Source organism: Pituophis catenifer, unplaced genomic scaffold, assembly GCF_029215685.1.
Source record: "Pituophis catenifer annectens isolate HBS135680 unplaced genomic scaffold, rPitCat1.0.hap2 SCAF_1, whole genome shotgun sequence".
NCBI classification, from domain to species: Eukaryota; Metazoa; Chordata; class Lepidosauria; order Squamata; family Colubridae; genus Pituophis; species Pituophis catenifer.
This window is the reverse complement of record NW_027256881.1, coordinates 254,005,663-254,025,496: the sequence shown is the minus strand read 5'-3', so window position 1 is coordinate 254,025,496 and position 19,834 is coordinate 254,005,663. Positions and strand designations below refer to the sequence as shown.

The following is a 19,834-nucleotide window of genomic DNA, read 5'->3' as shown; positions in this document are numbered from 1 at the left end:
ATCAGTTTTCATTAATTTTCAAATCCATTTTAACTGTTCCTTGCTTTCATTGATTACATTATTATTATTAGGTTTTTATCCTACATTTACACACACACACACACACACACACACACACACACACACACACACCCATGCACTTATAGTCAACTCAAGACAGTGAAAATACCTAATTTTCCTGACTCCTATATTATTTGCATCCATCTTCTCCTGTACATGTGCATTATTTAATACCTTCTTCCACCTCATTTTTCAGCAATTTTTCTATAATATATCGTTTTCCTACCTACAGTCTCTTTCACATCATCATTCCACCAAGCATCCTTTCTGGTAATACCTGTTAGCATAATTTCACATAATTGTGTCATTCTTTAACATAATTCTTCTCACTCTAAGTAGCTTCAACAACTTTTTTTTTATGTTTGCTTTCCATTCATTCCAGTAGGAGATTAAACTACCTTCTAATTATCTACTAATTATTACATTTTATGTTTAATTTTGTTTTTTCTTTAAAAAAACATTGTTGGCTATTAGGACTATATTCTTTATTCCTTCCTTTCTTCCTTGCTCTTCATTATCTTTTCCTCCTCCTTTTGATTCACTTTAGCAGAAAGAAGCATTAGACATAGATTAATTAAAAATGCATTTAATTGTTACAATGAAAAGAAATTGGACCAACACAGACCAATCATAATTAAAAACTCTTCTGTATGTTTTCTGAGAAGGTTTACAGTAAAGGGATCCTCTTTTGTATAATGTTGATTATTCAATCTGTTTGAGTTTTCCCTCTTTCAAGTTTAAAATCACAGTTAGCTGCTTTGAGTTATGAATATTTCCTAATATTCCTGACTTAATATTTGTTTCTTTGTATAAGGATACAAGAATGCAAACATTTGTTAAATTTTAATATGAAATTTAAATGTGGTACAATTTACATTTAAAATATAAAAAATATTTTAAAAACAAATCAAAACCACTTGCTTTTAAATTTTGTTCTTGAAATTGTAGGTTTTATATCCAGATTTGGCAACAGCAGATTATGCATTTCCTCCCCCTCGAACCGCTCTGTCACATTCCAAAATGTTGGTAAGACACAATGTTCCTATTGCTGAAATAAACAGGAAAATATAATGTATTTCCATTTCTGTATTTTTCCAAAATATTTTTACTTTATGCCATCAAAGATGCTGATCTAAGAATTCTTGCTGAAGCTGATAAGAAAGGGTTAATTCTACTTCTCGCTAGAAAACAAACCAAAATTTTGGGCTCAATTGTGGTTGTAAGTTGAGGACTACCGGTCTTAGTCCTATCTTTTAATTATAATTTGAAACATTACTGCAGTATCCCATTTGTGATCCCTGAATTAAATTTACTTTCCACAGTTAGTATCAATGCAGAGTTTATGGGAAAATGCAATATTGGTGAAAATTGAAACTGAACTGAGGTATATCAAATGTACTGATGGCAGTGTCCTTAAAGGTGAGGTTTATACCTGAATAATTGAAGTTCTTGCAACTCAATTATGGGGGAATATAAGCAAGCTGTTCACATGGGATTTTTAATTTTAATATCATATTGTGATTTTTAACTCTTTCAGAATTTTAATGACTAGATTTGGGGAGCATTTGGAATCTTGAAAGCATGTTATATATTTTAAAAATGGCTGCCATGAAGGCCATATCTAGTCATAAAATATCCATTCATAAAGGTATACCAGTGAAATTTCTTCCAATCATTCTGCTAAATTCCAGGAGAATCTGTTCCATCACCGTTGTTTCTTTTGCTACACATGCAACTTCCAAGCAAATAATGGCTGCAGCCACTTGCCATTTTTATTGTTTAAGAATGTTTTCTTGGTCTCTATGGAACCCATTTAGCTTTCTATTTTTTAATTTGAAAAAAACTAAAATAGAGTAATCTCTGGTGGGGCTTGAATCCTGTATGGTGTCAAGAAAGATGTTGTCAATCCATTTGAGTCTCAGGCTACTGATGAATTAGTTGGGAAGGAACACTTTATTTGTGTATTATAACAGTTTGATGTCTTTCTTAGGATAAAGAGGTGCGAGGAGTCTTTCTTAGATTATTTGCACAACTTTTCCAAGGATATAGATCTTGTCTTCAGCTAATCAGGATTCATTCAGAACCTGTGATAAACTTTCATAAGGTAACAATAAAGTTGAACCTAATAGCTTATAAATAATATTGCATTTTTAAAAGGTTAAAATAAACAAAATACTATTAGTTCAATAAGTTCCTTTATCTAGTCTGAAATTTACAAGTTTCATAAAAACTTGTAAAATGTACAACTTTTTTCTACTTTTTCCCCATGCTGTTTTAAAAGCTAAGATTATGTGCCAATAATGTACTTGTACATGTAATTGTATCTCTTTCATTTTTGCGTAAATGGAACTTCTGAATATGTTAGCTGCAAATCCAACTAACAGTGTTTTACTAAGAACTTGTAGAATATTTCTCCTTTCTACCAAAAATAATATATCTAATTGATATACAGTGGGGCAAAAAAGTATTTAGTCAGCCACCAATTGTGCAAGTTCTCCCACTTAAAAAGATGAGAGAGGCCTGTAATTGTCATCATAGGTAGACCTCAACTATGAGAGACAAAATGAGAACACAAATCCAGACAATCACATTGTCTGATTTGGAAAGAATTTATTTGCAAATTATGGTGGAAAATAAGTATTTAGTCACCTACAAACAAGCAAGTTTTCTGGCTCTCACAGACCTGTAACTTCTTCTTTAAGAGGCTCCTCTGTCCTCCACTCATTACCTGTATTAATGGCACCTGTTTGAACTTGTTATCAGTATAAAAGACACCTGTCCACAACCTCAAACAGTCACACTCCAAACTCCACTATGGTGAAGACCAAAGAGCTGTCGAAGGACACCAGAAACAAAATTGTAGACCTGCACCAGGCTGGGAAGACTGAATCTGCAATAGGCAAGCAGCTTGGTGTGAAGAAATCAACTTGGGAGCAATAATTAGAAAATGGAAGATATACAAGACCACTGATAATCTCCCTTGATCTGGGGCTCCACGCAAGATCTCACCCCATGGGGTCAAAATGATCACAAGAACGGTGAGCAAAAATCCCAGAACCACACGGGGGGGACCTAGTGAATGACCTCCAGAGAGCTAGGACCAACGTAACAAAGGCTACCATCAGTAACACACTATGCCGCCAGGGACTCAGATCCTGCAGTGCCAGACGTGTCCCCCTGTTTAAGCCAGTACATGTCCGGGCCCGTCTGAAGTTTGCTAGAGAGCATTTGGATGATCCAGAAGAGGATTGGGAGAATGTCATATGGTCAGATGAAACCAAAGTAGAACTGTTTGGTAGAAACACAACTCGTCTTGTTTGGAGGAGAGAGAAAGCTGAGTTGCATCCAAAGAACACCATACCTACTGTGAAGCATGGGGGTGGCATCATGCTTTGGGGCTGTTTCTCTGCAAAGGGACCAGGACAACTGATCTGTGTACAGGAAAGAATGAATGGGGCCATGTATCGTGAGATTTTGAGTGCAAATGCAAGGGCATTGAAGATGAAACGTGGCTGGGTCTTTCAGCATGACAATGATCCCAAACACACCGCCCAGGCAACGAAGGAGTGGCTTCGTAAGAAGCATTTCAAGGTCCTGGAGTGGCCTAGCCAGTCTCCAGATCTCAACCCCATAGAAAACCTTTGGAGGGAGTTGAAAGTCCGTGTTGCCCAGCGACAGCCCCAAAACATCACTGCTCTAGAGGAGATCTGCATGAAGGAATGGGCCAACATACCAGCAACAGTGTGTGCCAACCTTGTGAAGACTTACAGAAAACGTTTGACCTCTGTCATTGCCAACAAAGGATATATAACGAAGTATTGAGATGAACTTTTGATATTGACCAAATACTTATTTTCCACCATAATTTGCAAATAAATTCTTTCCAAATCAGACAATGTGATTGTCTGGATTTGTGTTCTCATTTTGTCTCTCATAATTGAGGTCTACCTATGATGACAATTACAGGCCTCTCTCATCTTTTTAAGTGGGAGAACTTGCACAATTGGTGGCTGACTAAATACTTTTTTGCTCCACTGTATGTAGGATAAAAATCTGAAACGGAACCTAGGGGAAACAATAATTCCAAAATTAAATTACATTTAATTTCCATTTAACAAAAAATGCTGTTTCCCCATATTTCCTTTTTTGCCTTTGAGTTGGTGTTGACTCCTGATGACTACCTGGGCTAGTCTTTGCAGTTTTGTTGACAAAATTTCGGAAGTGGGTTGCTATTGCCTATTCACTTTTTACTAGGGATCTGAATACAGATACATTAATACAGGGACATGATATGTTTTACTGCACTTGTTTAAATCTTGTTCAGTACCTTGAACAACAGGGATACAGTCCATATCTTTAATGAGCAGAACCATAGGTATATTAAATAGTATAATTCAGCAGTAGATCTGGTTTAGACTCTAGGACTGTCTGAACACTTCCTGTGAGTGCTGACTGTACTTCTGATAGGGCAACTAACAATATCATCATTATCATTACTTGTAAGAATGCTGTGATTATATGCTATGATTTATAGTAACTGGGATGTTCTATATAGCATTGCATGTTGCATCAGTTTGCAAAAAACAATTTACCCTTGTGACAATGCTTGTATATTTATTACTTGTTTTCCCAAGTTGGACAGGGATCTACCCAATACAATAGGCCCAGAGTCTTTATTTATCATTTGGATACATGCCTGAATAGTTGAAGCTGCTACACCATCAGATTATATGCAAGTTGTCATTAGGGAGAAGAAAGAAAGAATCTGTGATTCAAATTAACCGTTTCTTGCAACTAATAATGGTCTGTTTGACTCTTGGTATCACCTGATGCTAAAATTCCTGAGGTTAATGCTGATATAATTGAGTTTTGTTACTTACTCCCAAAGTAATTTCAAGTCCTGCTCTGATACTTCATTCTGCAATTGGTACAGTTCAGAGCCACATTCCACAAATTTAGTCTTCTAGCTTGTCTCCAAACATGACACATTGCTTGTATGTTTGCCAAGATCCTGTAGGACCCAGCCAGATGCATCTTTAATGGCTGAGACAATCTGAATTGCCAAGCTGCCCATTATGGTGGCAGGTAGTTAGTACTACCTCTCCTTCCAAAAGGATCTTCTGACTGACTGAAAATAAGAGAGATTTCTCACATAGTGGAATTTTTCCTATCCAGCACAAGAAATTAAGGTTGCCTCTAAAGCTCTTTCCACTCTGTACTCAATTTTTCCATTGATATTTTTTATATTATCTGGCAAATTTTTTCTGCATATAGCTCTCCTATCAATTGTTATATTTTTTCTCAGCTCCTAAGTCAGAAATTTGAGGCTCCTGTATAAACGTTGTGTGTCTGATTCCAAATTTAACACTATTATGGAGTCTGTGTTCTTCTTCCAGCTAACGACAAAGCCCAAATAAATGGCAATTGCCTTTTAATAATAACTTTAAAAATAGCTATTATTTCCTGTATCTGAGCCAATAAGTTATTTGTATTTCATGTAGATTCCCCTTTATCATGTTTGGCTTTGAAACAGTGGTTCTAATGATAAGTATAGTTTGGACATTATCAATTGGCACACCTATCATCTTCATTGATTTTTTTTTTTATGATCTTAGTGACATTCATCATGTACAGTTAGGTATTCAAGCTTGTAAGTGTCATTTCATTGAGTAGTTCTCTATCTAATACGGCCATAGATCACCTGCTAAACTTACTGCGTGTGAGCACTGAGACCATAAAGAAAAATAGCAAGTTATCTGTAATTGCAGTTGGCTTACCGAGTTTTTTTTCCAGTTCTCAGTATTGTGGCCTATTTTTCACAAATGGCTATTTCAATATGATTAGGATTCTTGGTATGATCTTGCAGGATCCAGTGTCCAGCCAAAATTCTCAGCTTTTGCAAGTTCTGTAAAGGTGGTTTGTACTAATGCAAACACACAGTATGTTTGAATGCAAAGATGAGCGCACAAAGAACCATGGTTAGCAACCTGCTGAGATGGTTAAAAATATTGTGCCTCCTAGCAGAGATTAGGAATGAATAATATGCTTCATGTTAGATGTTAATTCATGATCCAATGAATAGTTTTGTAAAATGAACCAGATGGCTCCAGCAAGTGAGCCAAAATGCATTCCATAAAGAGGAATAAACAAAAACGAAGAAATATCTGACCATGGGGGGAAACTCTTTCTGACCTCAACTGGATTGTGAACATGAAGCAAAACTCATCCACCAAGTTGTTTTTCCAATCGAAAATTTTCTTGGCTGTTTAGCAGCAATCTTCCCCCACCCTTTGTTCCTTCTTCATTTGTCTCATCACATGTTCTGATGCCCTAGAGGAAGGTAAAGGGGTGTGTGTGTGTAGAGATGCCATGTGTTAGGCGAGCTAAGCACATTGGCTTGTATCTCAAGAGACAGAAGTCCAGATTTGAATTGATAGGGTAAATAAAGTTATCTAATCTAGTTTTTATATCATTTTTATGTTTTTAATGATCACACAGCTGTTAAATAGATTCGGTGTGTAGCCATTTTACATCTTACCTTGCATAATTTAAATTTATTGAGAGAAAGCAGAGTTCTGAATGCATTCCAAGCATATTTGGAATGCACATTTGTATGCATTCACGGAAAATTTTATGTTTTTACAGCAACCTTCATGTTATGGTAATTCATGGTTTGGTTTTATTAAAAGCATTAAACACATCGTTCTTTTGTGAATTTTACATTCTATTTTAACCATCCTGTGTTTCTGATAAAGTCTTACAATTTATTTTTATTTGCAGGCAGCTTTCTTAAGCCAACGGGGCTTAATTGAGAATGATTTCCTTACCAAAATTCTGAATGGAATGGCATTTGCAGGTTTTGTGTCAGAGAGAGGTCCTCCATATAGATCCTGCGATCTCTTTGATGAGGTAGAATATATACATATATTTTAAAAGTTAATTATGAAACTTCAGAGAAAATATTTAATTTGTTTGAGGGTTTTTTTTTGTTTTATTTTAGTTTTTGGCCACATTACTCTTGTAAAATATATTGGAGTGAATTAGCTTAAAAGGGTAATTATGGGCATGTATCAATTTTTGTTTTCAAAATATTTGGTTGAATATTTTTTAAACATTATTTTTTAATGTCTAATTTTTTAATTTTCTAATATCTAAGAAAAATATCAGGGAGAATTGTCACTGGTAAGATAAATATATGCAAATAGTTTGCAATATTTGTCATAATAAAAATTTTGTTGACTATTTTAAAAATTAAAAACTGATAATATTACTTTATTATTTTTAGGCTTTTTTTTTTCAAACTTTCAATAAAGTATGAGAATTTGTTAGGAGAGCAAACTTGGGAAATTTAACCAAGTGTTGTGAAAAGAGGAGCCATTAAATATTTAAAATATTTATTTTACTATTAGTATTCATTATATGTATTTCTGAATACTTAAGTCAGTACACCCAAAATGTCAAGTTTATTATTGTTTGAATTATTAACAATTATAGAACATGCATGCAAAATAGAAATGGGCATGAATTATTAAAAATGGTATATAAATATTTTTAGTGGCTATGTAAAAATACTATCTAAAAGCTGTTTTTTATCACCAAAAATATGCTTTATTTTTAAAGCTGGTAGCATTTGAAGTAGAGCGAATTAAATCTGAGGAGAGCAATTCATTAAAAGTGTTAAAACATATCCGAGAACTTGCAGAGCAGCTATTAAAAAATGTAAGTACAATGTATTTTTATGATATAATTCTTTAATATTTCATTGTAAATAATTGTAAGTTGAAGATGATACACAAAACTGCTTGCAGTTATATAAATCAATTACAAAGTTAAAAGTATAATTCTTAAGTAAGCAATGGTCTTTTTTAATTATTACATTTGGTTAAAAAAAATCTATTTGATATGCAACAGATCCATGGGTTATGAAACCTTAAGGCCAAGTCATAAATCAGAAAGAGGAATTGTTATTATTTTCTTCATGAATTGTTTTCTTCTCTTATAGTTACAGTATGTAAAACACTCAGAGTAATTTGGGAGTTGGGCAGCCTTCTAAATTGAATAAAAAAACTTTTCATATCTGTTGAAAGTAACTTAGATCTTCACTCATCTAGCCTTTTTCAGCCTGCAGCAGTACTATTTCTTATTATAATAAGATTGACATTTTATTTTGTTGTTACCTATCACTGTATAATATTGATGTACTGCAATTATGCTATTCCTTTTTATGATTTAATTTTGGCCATCAATAAAAGATGTTTTATTGGAAAGTCTGCAGAGAATATTTAAAATATAAAATAAGAGAATGGTTAAATATCTTATCAATCGTTAAACTGATTTCCATACAAAATAATTAATTTTTGCTTTTATTTCAAGACAAGTGTGGTATTATCCTTCAATGCATTAACTATTAATAAAAATCATTAATGGCACTTTATTAATAAATATTTTGGCAAGCAAATTGTTTAAATAAATAAATATATTACATCCCTGAATACAAATACTCTTTATTTAATGTCTGCAGGAGAATCCAAATCCGCATATGACATTCCAAAAAGTTCCACGACCTACAGAAGGATCTCATCTACGTGTTCATGTACTTCCTTTCCCCAGGATTAATGAAAGTCAGGTTCAGGATTTAATTCAGGAAAATTTGATTAAAAACCAAAGTGCACCATCTGCTTCTCGCATTGAAAGGAAATGTGTGGTTCCTGCTGGCCCACCTGTTGGTATGAGAGTTATCCTTATGTTTTATTCAGTTGAGTCAACAGTTGAGAACTGTTTTGAAACCTACAATTAATCCCCCTGACTTTTCCAAGACCTTGGTAACATTCTGAGAAATATAAAAGGTGGTGCCAATGTTTGTTATTCTTTTTAATGGCGTTTGAGAATAGGAATTATAGGCCTCCAGGATCAATGACAACCATTTTCAACCTTAAAAGTCCTAAAAATGATCCTAATCGCCATAGGAAGAAATCTTTGAGACATTATTGGGGGATTTGGAGACAGGATGGTAGTGGTTTAGAAATATGTAGAAATCCTACTTTTTCAGAAGCATCCATTTCTAGAAATGCCCTGGACCAGCTGGAATAACCAGATTAGTGTGGTCTAGAGGAGAAACAGGAAGTTTTCAAATTGGTAGATTTTACATAAATTTCTTTATCTTCTATAACCTCCCATTCTAATCGGAGAACCCCAAACTGCAAGCAAAGGATTAAAACTTTACCAGAAACTAGATTTTACTTTTCTATTCTTCATTTGGAACAAAAAGAAAAACAAAAAATGTCAAACAAATCTCATCATCAAAGTTAAACAATCCTGTTTCTAAATTTCAGTGGCAGTCTTTTGATTCTGGTACCCCCCCCTTCCCCATGCACGTCTGTATGTATTAATTAAATTTCTATGCTACCCGTCTTACTGATACAGTATCTCTGGGTGGCTCACAATGTAATAAAAAGTAGAAAGCATTAGAAAACAATTAAAATTAGAAATATTGAACAGAAAAGCTAAAAGCCAAGATGATGGGTAGCCTAGGGATGAGGATCTTCTCTATCCAGTCAGCTACTTCCAACATAGCAGGCCCTTGTTGGAGCCCCAGGCCAAGTGACAGGGATAGATTCTTCCAGAAGGCTGGGAGTGTGTGGGCAGACCTCACCTCTCATTAGAGAATATTCCAGAGGACGGGAGCCACAGCAGAAAAAGGCTGTTTTCCTGGACCCCGCCAACTGAAATCCTTTGGTTGATGGGATCCGAAGTAGGCCCTGTCTGCTGAATGAGTGGGGTGAGCTAGTTCCATCACAATGAGAAGGTGAGACAGGGTGAGATGGTTCTTCAGAAACAAATATAGATGTTTGGACTCCATACTAATAGTGTGTATTTGATTTTTATAAAATGCTACAAAGTATCTATTTCTACTTCCCATTTAACTAGGACCTTGAAAACTGTTTGATATGTATAATCATATCAATTCCTAAGGTTAGGATTTAATATATTAATACAAAATATATTTGGGTTCTTCCTTATATATTGTGATGAGACATAAGATAACAATTGTGATGAGCTTCCTGAAGTTTTGCCAAGAAAATATTGCTCCAAGATGCAAAAAACAAAGAGCCTTCAAATATTAAGAAGCAGGCAACTCTAATGTGACATTCCCACAGAGAAACTTTTTATTAGTGCTGATGATATTAGCATACATTAATTTGTCCTTATCGGTTTTAATATTGCTTTTTGAAATTAGAGGTATCCTATAAAGGTAGTCCTTGACTTCTGACCACAATTGAGCCCAACATTTTGTTGTTGAGTAAGACAGTTGTTAAATGAGTTTTGACTCATTTTACAATCTTTCCTGCCACAGTTGTTAAGTGAACACTGCAAACATCATAAATATGAGTCAATTGCCAAGTGTCCAAATTTTGATTACATGACCATGTGGATGCTGCAGTGGTCATAAGTGTAAAAAATGGTCCTAAGTAATTTTTTTTTTATGCTGTTGTAACTTTGAACAGTCACTAAATAAATTATATTCCTCTTCTCTTGTTCTGGAAAGTAATGGACTAATACAAATTTTGATGCTACCAAAATTTATTTGGAATTTGTAATGAAATTTTAAAAATTTAGAAATTTTGTAATGCATATATTTTAGACTCTGAAATCATATTTCTTACCAATTTACAGATTTTCTTTATAAGAGACAGTCTGAAATCCTGCTAATATAATAATATATACATCTATATACAGTATGATTATATATATTAAGAATTAGTACTGGAAAAATCTTTGTATCTGTCCTTGTGTGCTTCTAATAAGAACATATGTACAAAATAAAACCTTGGTATGTAGAAACCATTTTAGGAATGTTTCTATTATAATAACCTTTTAGTGATGGTAGTTTTAAAATAAATCGCCTCACATATGTTTCTATTTCTTTCTCTTTTTTTAGTTTCCATAGTAGAAAAGTCAAGCACAGTTTTCAACAGTGCACAAAGACTGGAAGTTGTTAGAAATTGCATCTCTTTTATATTTGAAAATAAACTTTTGGAGACTGAAAAGGTAATAGGATTTGTTAAATTGTTTGAGGGGCTTTTCCAAGTTGCTAAAACATTCCATACATGTTAAGAGATGAGCTCTTTCTAGTCCTTTCAAACTTAACTCTACTTTTATAAGTCTGTTATCCTTTTCAGTTCGTACTGCAAGTATTTGAGATAAAAGAAATGTACTGTCTGTGAAGAAATAAGCAAAATTATTTGGCATCATAGTCTCATCTCCATTTCTTTTTCTACTCCTTCTACTGAACAATTTTATTTAGTTATTAGTTCTTTAATAATGAGAGATATGTTCCCTGCTTTGTATTTTTCTCATAAATGAAATGCAAGCTCCTCGCCCAACCTTGAATGCTTCATTTTCTACTTGAAGAGCATTTGAGGACCAAACTAATTTACCTCATAGATTGTTTTTTTAAAGGCAACTTTTAAAGTTTTTTTTTTAATTTTGCTGATGTTATGGCTAATTGTACAACATATTTGCCCTTTCATAACAATCCTCAAAACATATGGAAAAAAACTTGTGGTTTCCAATCCTTACTTTTGTGAATCCGGTATATTCTTTGTGCTTAGGGCATAACTAAGGCATAAGACCTTGCTTGATAATTGCTTGATTAATTATACACCGTCTGCTTTATCATTTAGTCATGTTTAATTATGAAATAAACTATCCAAACACGAAAATCAGAATTCAGTAAGTAGTTTAATAGGGACAATTCGTATCAAGATTGCTGGTGGAGCTTATTCTGTAATACTACAGAATGTTAGCATAGAAACATAATTTAAAGTTAGGATTCTTTTAACTTCTTACTTTTGCTAGCATTCTTGTCTTTAGACCTTGCCTGCTGCACTGAGAGCCCTCAAAGGAAAAGCAGCTCGCCAATGTTTGACGCAGGAACTAAGCCTCCACGTTCAGCAAAATCGTGCAATTCTGGATCATCAGCAGTTTGATTACATAATACGAATGATGAACTGTACTTTGCAGGTACATGCATTTAGCCTTATTTTGGTTTCTTTGTGGTACTTCTAGCTTGCCCTGTGTATTTTGCTATATCTAAACTATAAATTATATATAAAATATAAGTTTTTTCTTGGAGTTGATTGTTCTTTTTCTTCTGCAGTTTTGCTCCTTTATTTGTTTTTGGGTGTTTTGGAGACAATTATTATGAAACTGTTCCTTCCATCACGAAAGGATCTGTTATCTTTTTAAGGAGGCATTTACCTTACACTCACAATTTTCCTTAAGAAATGCAGTTGCCACATTTCATGTTTTGGTAGCAGTTAAGTACATAATACAAGAGTGCTTGCCTAGTTGTTACCATCTTTCCATCTTTCTTTCATTCACCTGCATCTTTTTCTCTCGTGCTCATCTGCAATTATTAGCCTGCCTTTACTTGATTAAAGTAATAGCCTTTTCTTTCTCTTAAGGCCACAGAATTCATGAAAAGAACACTGTCAGACCTTTGGAAACATGGAAGCAGTGAAGATACTGGAGTGGCAAAGGCCCAAGCCTATTGCTATTCCAGTATTGCATTGCTGGTACATCTATAAAGGCAGCCTTCAATTGATTAAGGATCTATTCTTATATGTCCAAGAATTTTTCCCAATGAATTGGGTTTATTGCAACATTCACTGTTTGGCTAGCACAGGAACTGTAAATTCCTGGAAAATCACTGGAATGGTTTGGGAACCTACTGTACTGTGGGGATGAAGATCATTGCTCTCTTCTGCTTTTTAGAGTGATGATTGTTGTTATTTGTAATTAGTGATTGAAGACACGTCCTACCTCATCACTATCTGTAAAATAACTATTCAGATAATTGTTTTGATTGCTTTAGGATCTGAACACTTCTGTTTATCCAAGAGAAGAAAACATTTTATGGGAGAGCTAAAACTCTAGCATGGTACTAAGGAAAAACATTTAGTTGAAATGAATCATTTTAATAATTTGTGTTTGTGACATATGTGAATTATTTTTTCCTACAAAAAAGGTTTCTGACTTCAATTATTTTTTCCAAGGTATTTTATCACTGTGCAATTTTCTGAAACTCACAATTATTGTTTTCTTTCACAATTGTTTATTATTTAAATTGGAAATAATTATTGGATACAATAAAGAAATCTAATAGGCAGCTTTATGAAAATCACAACAGAATTTTAAAAACTTCTGTATTTGAAAATTCAGTCAAGAAATGGAAAAATCCATATAAACGTTGGTATCAATATCATACTTTTTCCTCTTTTGAAATTAATAAAAAAAATGAACCTATCTATGTTGGAAATTATATAAGAAATGGAGGTCAGTAAAAATTTATTTTGAAATAAAGTCAGTGTTTCAAACAGATTAACAAATCTATACAAGATAAGGATCTGAATAAGTACAATTCAGTTTTCCTTAATAAAAATATTGGGATTCTTCAAATTTAAAGTGCTTAAAAGCACCGTAAAGCAGAAAAGTAATTATTTGAGCTACTTTTAAATGCTGCAAAGATTATGTCTTCAGATTCTAAAATGTTTGTGCTTAGCAAACAAATTATGTGATAATTCAATGCCTATTATCTCTTTGGACCCCTTTGAACTAAAGTGAACCCTTTGGTTTCACTTGGACAGGTACTGCAAAAATTAAAGGGAGGCTGCTGCTATAAGACTTTCCAGACTATTAGTTTTCTATTTGTGACCATTATTTGTTTTCCATATCTTCTGTATTTTTTTCTGATATCTTCTGAATTCTTTAAGGAGCAAAAGATGAAAATTGCACAAAAAACATTATGGTTGATAGTAATTGATAGCAATAGCACTTTTACTAGTACATAGTATATAGAGAGGTACAGTATAATCTCTGTAAGTGACATTAAAATTGATTACTTATGAGGAACAAAAATAGGATGGGTAGGATTGCAAATATTCCCAAAGTCCCAAAGAAGCTGACTTTTAAGTGTACTTGATTCTTTTATATTTTTGCTATATTGCAGTCCCAGAAGTAACTTGCAAAGTTATATTAAATTCAGGGCCAGACTTACATTTTTAAACAAAAATCTGATCTCAAATAAGGATAGAAGTCATTAATCAGTGTCTAAAAATGATTGCATTTAACAATAGCACTTAGACTTATATACCGCTTCAAAGTGCTTTACAGCCTTCTCTAAGCAGTTTACAGAATCAGCATATTGCCCCCAACAATCCGGGGCCTCCAGCAGCCTATCTGCCTGGAAACATCCAGAGGCCATTGGTAATGTCTTATTGAACAACCAATTAGTTACTTTTTTTCAATATCCAGTATTATTATACCACAATTAAAGCTCCATTTTAGCAATAGCAAAATAATAGTGTTCAATACACAATATTATGAGTCACCTAATGATAAAACGTTAAAATACGGTCAGTACATTTATGAGCCTTCATTTATCTTTATTTATGCCAATACAGTAAAAAGATAATGAGCATGGGAATTGAGCATATCTCTGTCTAATAAACTATGATTCACAGCTCCCTGAAAATCAATCTTTGTAAAAAAAGAATGTTTGAACTATAAAAATTAATGTGCCGTAACAGGATTCACATGAAAGAGAATATAATAGTACATAAACCAGTAACCTATAAATGTGAAGAACTTAGGTAGATTTAGTATATATACGAACTACAGATGACTTTAATGCAAAAATGCATTTTAAGCTAAAGAGCAAGCCAAATAAAACTGGCAATAGTATAGAATTGCCATTTTTTCCCATCATATAATTGTAAACTGCAATCCAGTATTATCTTTAAACTATCTAGTCTCAAAACCTCTGAGTAGTATAATGAATAGTAACATTAAGGGCAAAATGGTTAAATACTTGAAAAGCAAAATGTCAAAAGTTATCTCTTTGGTTTCTTAAAATTTCTTCCCACAAATTCTTTATTTTTACACAAGGGATATCTTGTGGCACTTTCCCAAACAAATCTCACTGCGATATCCACATTCATTTATCCATTTATTTGTGATCTCATTACTTTTCAAAATTTTTGTAGATTATGTATCAATTATAAACTACATTGCTTTGAACTCTTCCTATTAAATTTCTGTGGATTATAATTAAAATGTTTCTGTTTCAGATCCACGAATTAACATGATTAATTCTCACGCTTTAGGTCATGAATAGACAGACTTCAGCCTTACATAATTTATTTTAAATTTAACTAGAATATCATCTAAGATATGTTAAGAAATTATCTTCATTTTCATGTTAATTTTTTGAGTTAACAGCATTGTCTGCTTTTTTTTCCTCTGCATTTTATTGCTGAAAATTTTCTATCCTACTTGTGGCAGTTTTATCAGCCCAGCAAAATAAAATGTCCACATGTATGAGAAGGGGAAAGTAGGACTGACTATAGAAATGCTGGTTTATTTCTGTGTTTATATTTAGAAGTTATAGAGCAATGTTGTGTTGTGCGATGCCAAATTTATGTTTGTTGGATTATTCTTTTCCATTGGTTTTTTTTTCAATTTTTGTCTAAACAGTTCACTTAACATTGGGATATTGCTTTTATCTACATATCTCCTTGAAGGCCTATGACTCAAGTTATTCTTTTTCCTCCATCATATAATTGTAAACTTCAATCTAGTATTATTTTTATTAACTTACTTTAGTCTAAGTAAAGAAGAAAGATTGCCTTTTTGGTTCTTTTCCTAGTATTAAACAGCATGGGAAATTTTTGATTTCCAACTGAAGGCTGATGGCTGCATGTTAAAGAAAATGTTTCAGGTCATTTTAGAGGACTGTCCTCTATCAAGTAAGCAGATAAACATCTTAGGCTACTTGAAGGCAGTGAATGATCAAGGAAAGTGAAAGATAGACTGTCCCAACAAGACAACTTTTAGAGCTTATTCAGGAGCTGATGACTCCTGGAGTTCCTTGCCCCAGATTGCTAACAATTTATAAATCTGCCCATTTACCTTGTAGGGTCCTAGTATACCTTGTCTGTGAAGCTGTGGGGCAAGCTTTTACTGGTAATATCTACATACTTTTTTCTTTCTGTAGATGTTGGGAGTAAATTTTAGTTGAGATTCAACCAAATCTAGTTTTATTGAATACAGCCCATCTAATTGGGAGGCCAGACACAACTAAGAATGTTGTGATCTATTTTAAGCTTTGTCATCTGAATACTTCTAATGTATTTCCTTCAAGATGCTCAAGGTAATGTACTGTGGTTCACTTATCTCCCATTACTGGTGATAATATTCTTATCAGGTAGGCAATAGTAAATGCCTCAGGATTAGAGAGAATTATAGGAACCCTTTAAAGAAAGGATAATAAATTGTAGCAACCATGGGCTACAGGTTCCTCTTTTTGACATCCTTTGTATTCTCTTAAATCAAAATTGCAGTTTTCTCATCATCCAACTCAAGTTTTAGTGCCTGGGTAAATGAGTGAATAAAATAAAATTAGAGGGATTTTTCTAAACAAATCAGTTTAGATTTGTTTAGATACTAACAGTTGAATTGATTTCATATGGCCATAAATAAGATTTCATTTTATGCTTCTTATAAATCAAATTAATAAATGGCCTTGTATTCAATATTTCAAGCAATAAAACTGTTTGAAGAATATATGTAGCAAATATTTTGTTGAGCAAAATATTTAATGTGGTTATGCCTCATTTTACCTGAGATGTTTATGCACATCACATTACTTTTGCTATCTTCTCTTAGTATATTTTTGTTCTTTGAGTATTAAGTAAGGATTAAAGTTAATGCAATGCTGAAACTGTTCAATTAGAGCAAATCCATCTTTTTTGCACGGTATCTCCCATGTATCAAAAGAAAATGAATTATTGAAAAATAGCAAATAAAATGTGAAAATATGAAGGACAGAGTCTCTGGAAGCATAGTTTTTCTTTGTTTCTGTAAGTGGGAAAATAGTAAACATTCTAAAACTTTTTAAAAGTTCTATGCTATTTTGTGGACCATATTAAAAGTTTGATTTGCTTTAAAAAGTAGAAAGCATCTGGAATTAACTAATGTCTGAACAGCTGCAGTCATAATGGTTCCTTTTCTAATGAAGTTATAACAAGATCATGTCTAACAATGGGTTTTCATAAAAATAAAATATAATCAAAGCAGCAAAAGAAAAGTAGTTAGGCTTTGTAAATCCTTCAAAGAAGGTGCCAAATGAAATGCTTCATAACACATGCAAGTTGCGCACAAAGATTTTTCTTCACATCATTAAAATCGCAGCTTTTTTTCCTCCAGGCTTGTGCAACTGCTTCAGTCCAGCTCCCCGCTGTCTCTGCATCCATGGATGCTCTAATAATTCAAAGAGAAATGCTTTGCCGGCACTGCCCTTAAGTGCTCATTAACCATGTCTTGGAAACTGGGGAGAGGTATCAAGTGATGTGCCACAAAGTTCAGTCCTGCATCCTGTATTACTATAATGCTTTTATTGGCAAACACAGAGAAGAAATAGAGGAAATGCTTATCAGATTTCCAGAAGACACAAAATTAGGCAGTGTAGTTAATCCAATAGAAAATGAGAAAATTATCCCAATAGGTTGGAGAGAGGACTGAAAATAACAGAACAAAAGTTAATCAAGAGAGTTGCAAAATACCTCTCTTTAGGAAAAAGAAATCATGTGACTAACATAGGATAGGTCATACCTGGCTTGGTAAGAGTAGTTACGGAAAATGTGTGGAAAATACATTAGATTAGCCATTAACTGTAAATTCCATATGAGTCAGGAGTATAATATGGCTGCATGTAAAAAAAAAACAGTTTTAGTGATCAGCAGAAGTACACTTTCTAAATCACCTAAAGTAACAAAATTATTGAATTGTTGAGTCCTCAATTTTAAGCTCCACATTTTAAGGATTCAAAAGAACCAAGATAAGAAAAGCAACAAGGTTGATCAGGCAACTAATAACTAAGTTTTTTTTTAAAGAAGGCTAAAGAACTTAAGGATGTTTAGCTTTGAGAAAGAAGACTGAAAAAAAATAAAGCACTGTTCAAGCTCTTACGATGTGTCACAGGAGATCTGCTTTTTATCGCTTTAGAAAGATGCACATTGATTAATGGATTTAAATAATAGAAACTCATATTATAGATAATAACTGTCTTCTAGATTGGTGGGTGGGAGAATGCTTGCAGGAAGTAGTGTTTTCAATGCCTCTTGAGATCTTTCTGTTCTTGTGCCATTAGTCTGCTGAACACCTAATTACTACAGTACTGTCTTATGTCAAGGTATATTTACCCATGTAGTATGGCTGTATTACTATTATCCTTCTCATCTTTTCTACTACCTTCTCCTTTTGGTATCTTATGATTATATTATATTGTTATTTGTATGTACAGCGACATCTTATGCATCAGAGACAAATTCCTTGTATGTCCAGTCACACTTGGCCTGTGTTCTGTTCTGTTCTGTTCTGTTCTGTTCTGTTCTGTTCTGTTCTGTTCTAGAAGAAAAACTAGTCAAAGGTGGTGCATTTGGGTATGTTAGCAGAATGTTCACTAAAGATTGGGAAAGGGTTAATACAATTTAAGAAAAGAATGTGGCATGTGGTTTTTGTGCGTGCGTGTAATGTTGCTTACCCCGAAAGGAATTAGCATGATATATCTGTCTGACCCATGAATTCTACTTATCCATAAAGAAAAATGAATATGGCTTGCATCTAAAAGAAATGTGTGTAAATAATAATAAAAAATGTTCTTGAAAAGTAACTTTATTTCCATATTCTATTGTGGCCCCCTCCTTGTACCTCACTATTTCAGATCTTGTTTAATCAAACCCAGAGAATATTTTGTACACAGCTTATGGCAAAAATGTTTCATTTTCCGCTTAAGTGAAATGTATGTTACATTTCAGCATCCTTTTAAAATGCACTATTAAAAAAAGGTGAAAAGCAGTCTTTTACAACAAGACAAAAAACATTCCTCCATGAAAGAAGATCACATATTTTGTTATATTTGGATCACTGCCAGAGGAAAACAACATAAACATTTTATTCATTTCAGGTCTTTATTCTTTGGGGGAAGTAGGTCTATTTCTGTTTGTTTCTTTCTATGTTTCATTGGTTGTTGTTTTTTTAATACGAAAAAACCACACACAACAATGGAGATGTTCTTTTTGTGTGTGCTGGAGGGCAACTGGAGCAGAACTTGAAGACATAACAGAACAGTAGAATAACAACAGAGTGGAACTGGTAGAGTTCATTCATTTCTAGAAAGACAGAATTGGAGAGATTAAGCTAAGTGTGGGAAAATGGAACAAGTAAAGTTAGATGGACTATAAAAAGAATAATTAGTATAGACTGAGTCTTCAAAAGCAACAGACGAAAGGGAAGGAAGATAAAAGTGAGCAAAAGAGGAAAATAAACTAATGGTAGGATGAACTAAGTTCAAAGATACATTTCAGAGTAATTATTAAGAATGATGCATAATTTATTTTGAAAAGCAAAATAATTGTTCCTAATTTTTTTTAACATTTTATAAATCAAGCAAAAGTTACCTAATTTGCCATTTTTGCAAGTGATTAAATGCACATATAAAAGTAACATTTTAGTATAAAAAAATTAACAAAATTAAAGCAAAATACAGGCTGGCAGAATTGGATATGGTAATATCCAAGTAATTTATAATGCAATATAATCTGCTTATTGTTTTTATTATTCCATCACTAGAATTTTCTGAAGCCAGTTACATAATAGGGTGGTTGTTTATATATGTTCAAGAAATAAATGTTATGCTTTCAATATATTTTTT

The 19,834-nt window shown here is 33.2% G+C and overlaps 1 protein-coding gene across 1 annotated transcript in view; it reads left to right on the top strand.

The window, feature by feature from the left end:
- Positions 1 to 19,834, top strand: part of SBF2 (SET binding factor 2) — a 216,467-nt gene that overhangs the window by 122,538 nt on the left and 74,095 nt on the right. Inside the window, exons 10-16 of the mRNA XM_070934061.1 lie at positions 1,009 to 1,086; positions 2,051 to 2,164; positions 6,841 to 6,969; positions 7,681 to 7,779; positions 8,582 to 8,786; positions 11,000 to 11,109; positions 11,935 to 12,084. Coding sequence (XP_070790162.1) covers positions 1,009 to 1,086; positions 2,051 to 2,164; positions 6,841 to 6,969; positions 7,681 to 7,779; positions 8,582 to 8,786; positions 11,000 to 11,109; positions 11,935 to 12,084 — 885 coding nt within the window. The remainder of the gene's footprint in view (positions 1 to 1,008; positions 1,087 to 2,050; positions 2,165 to 6,840; positions 6,970 to 7,680; positions 7,780 to 8,581; positions 8,787 to 10,999; positions 11,110 to 11,934; positions 12,085 to 19,834) is intronic.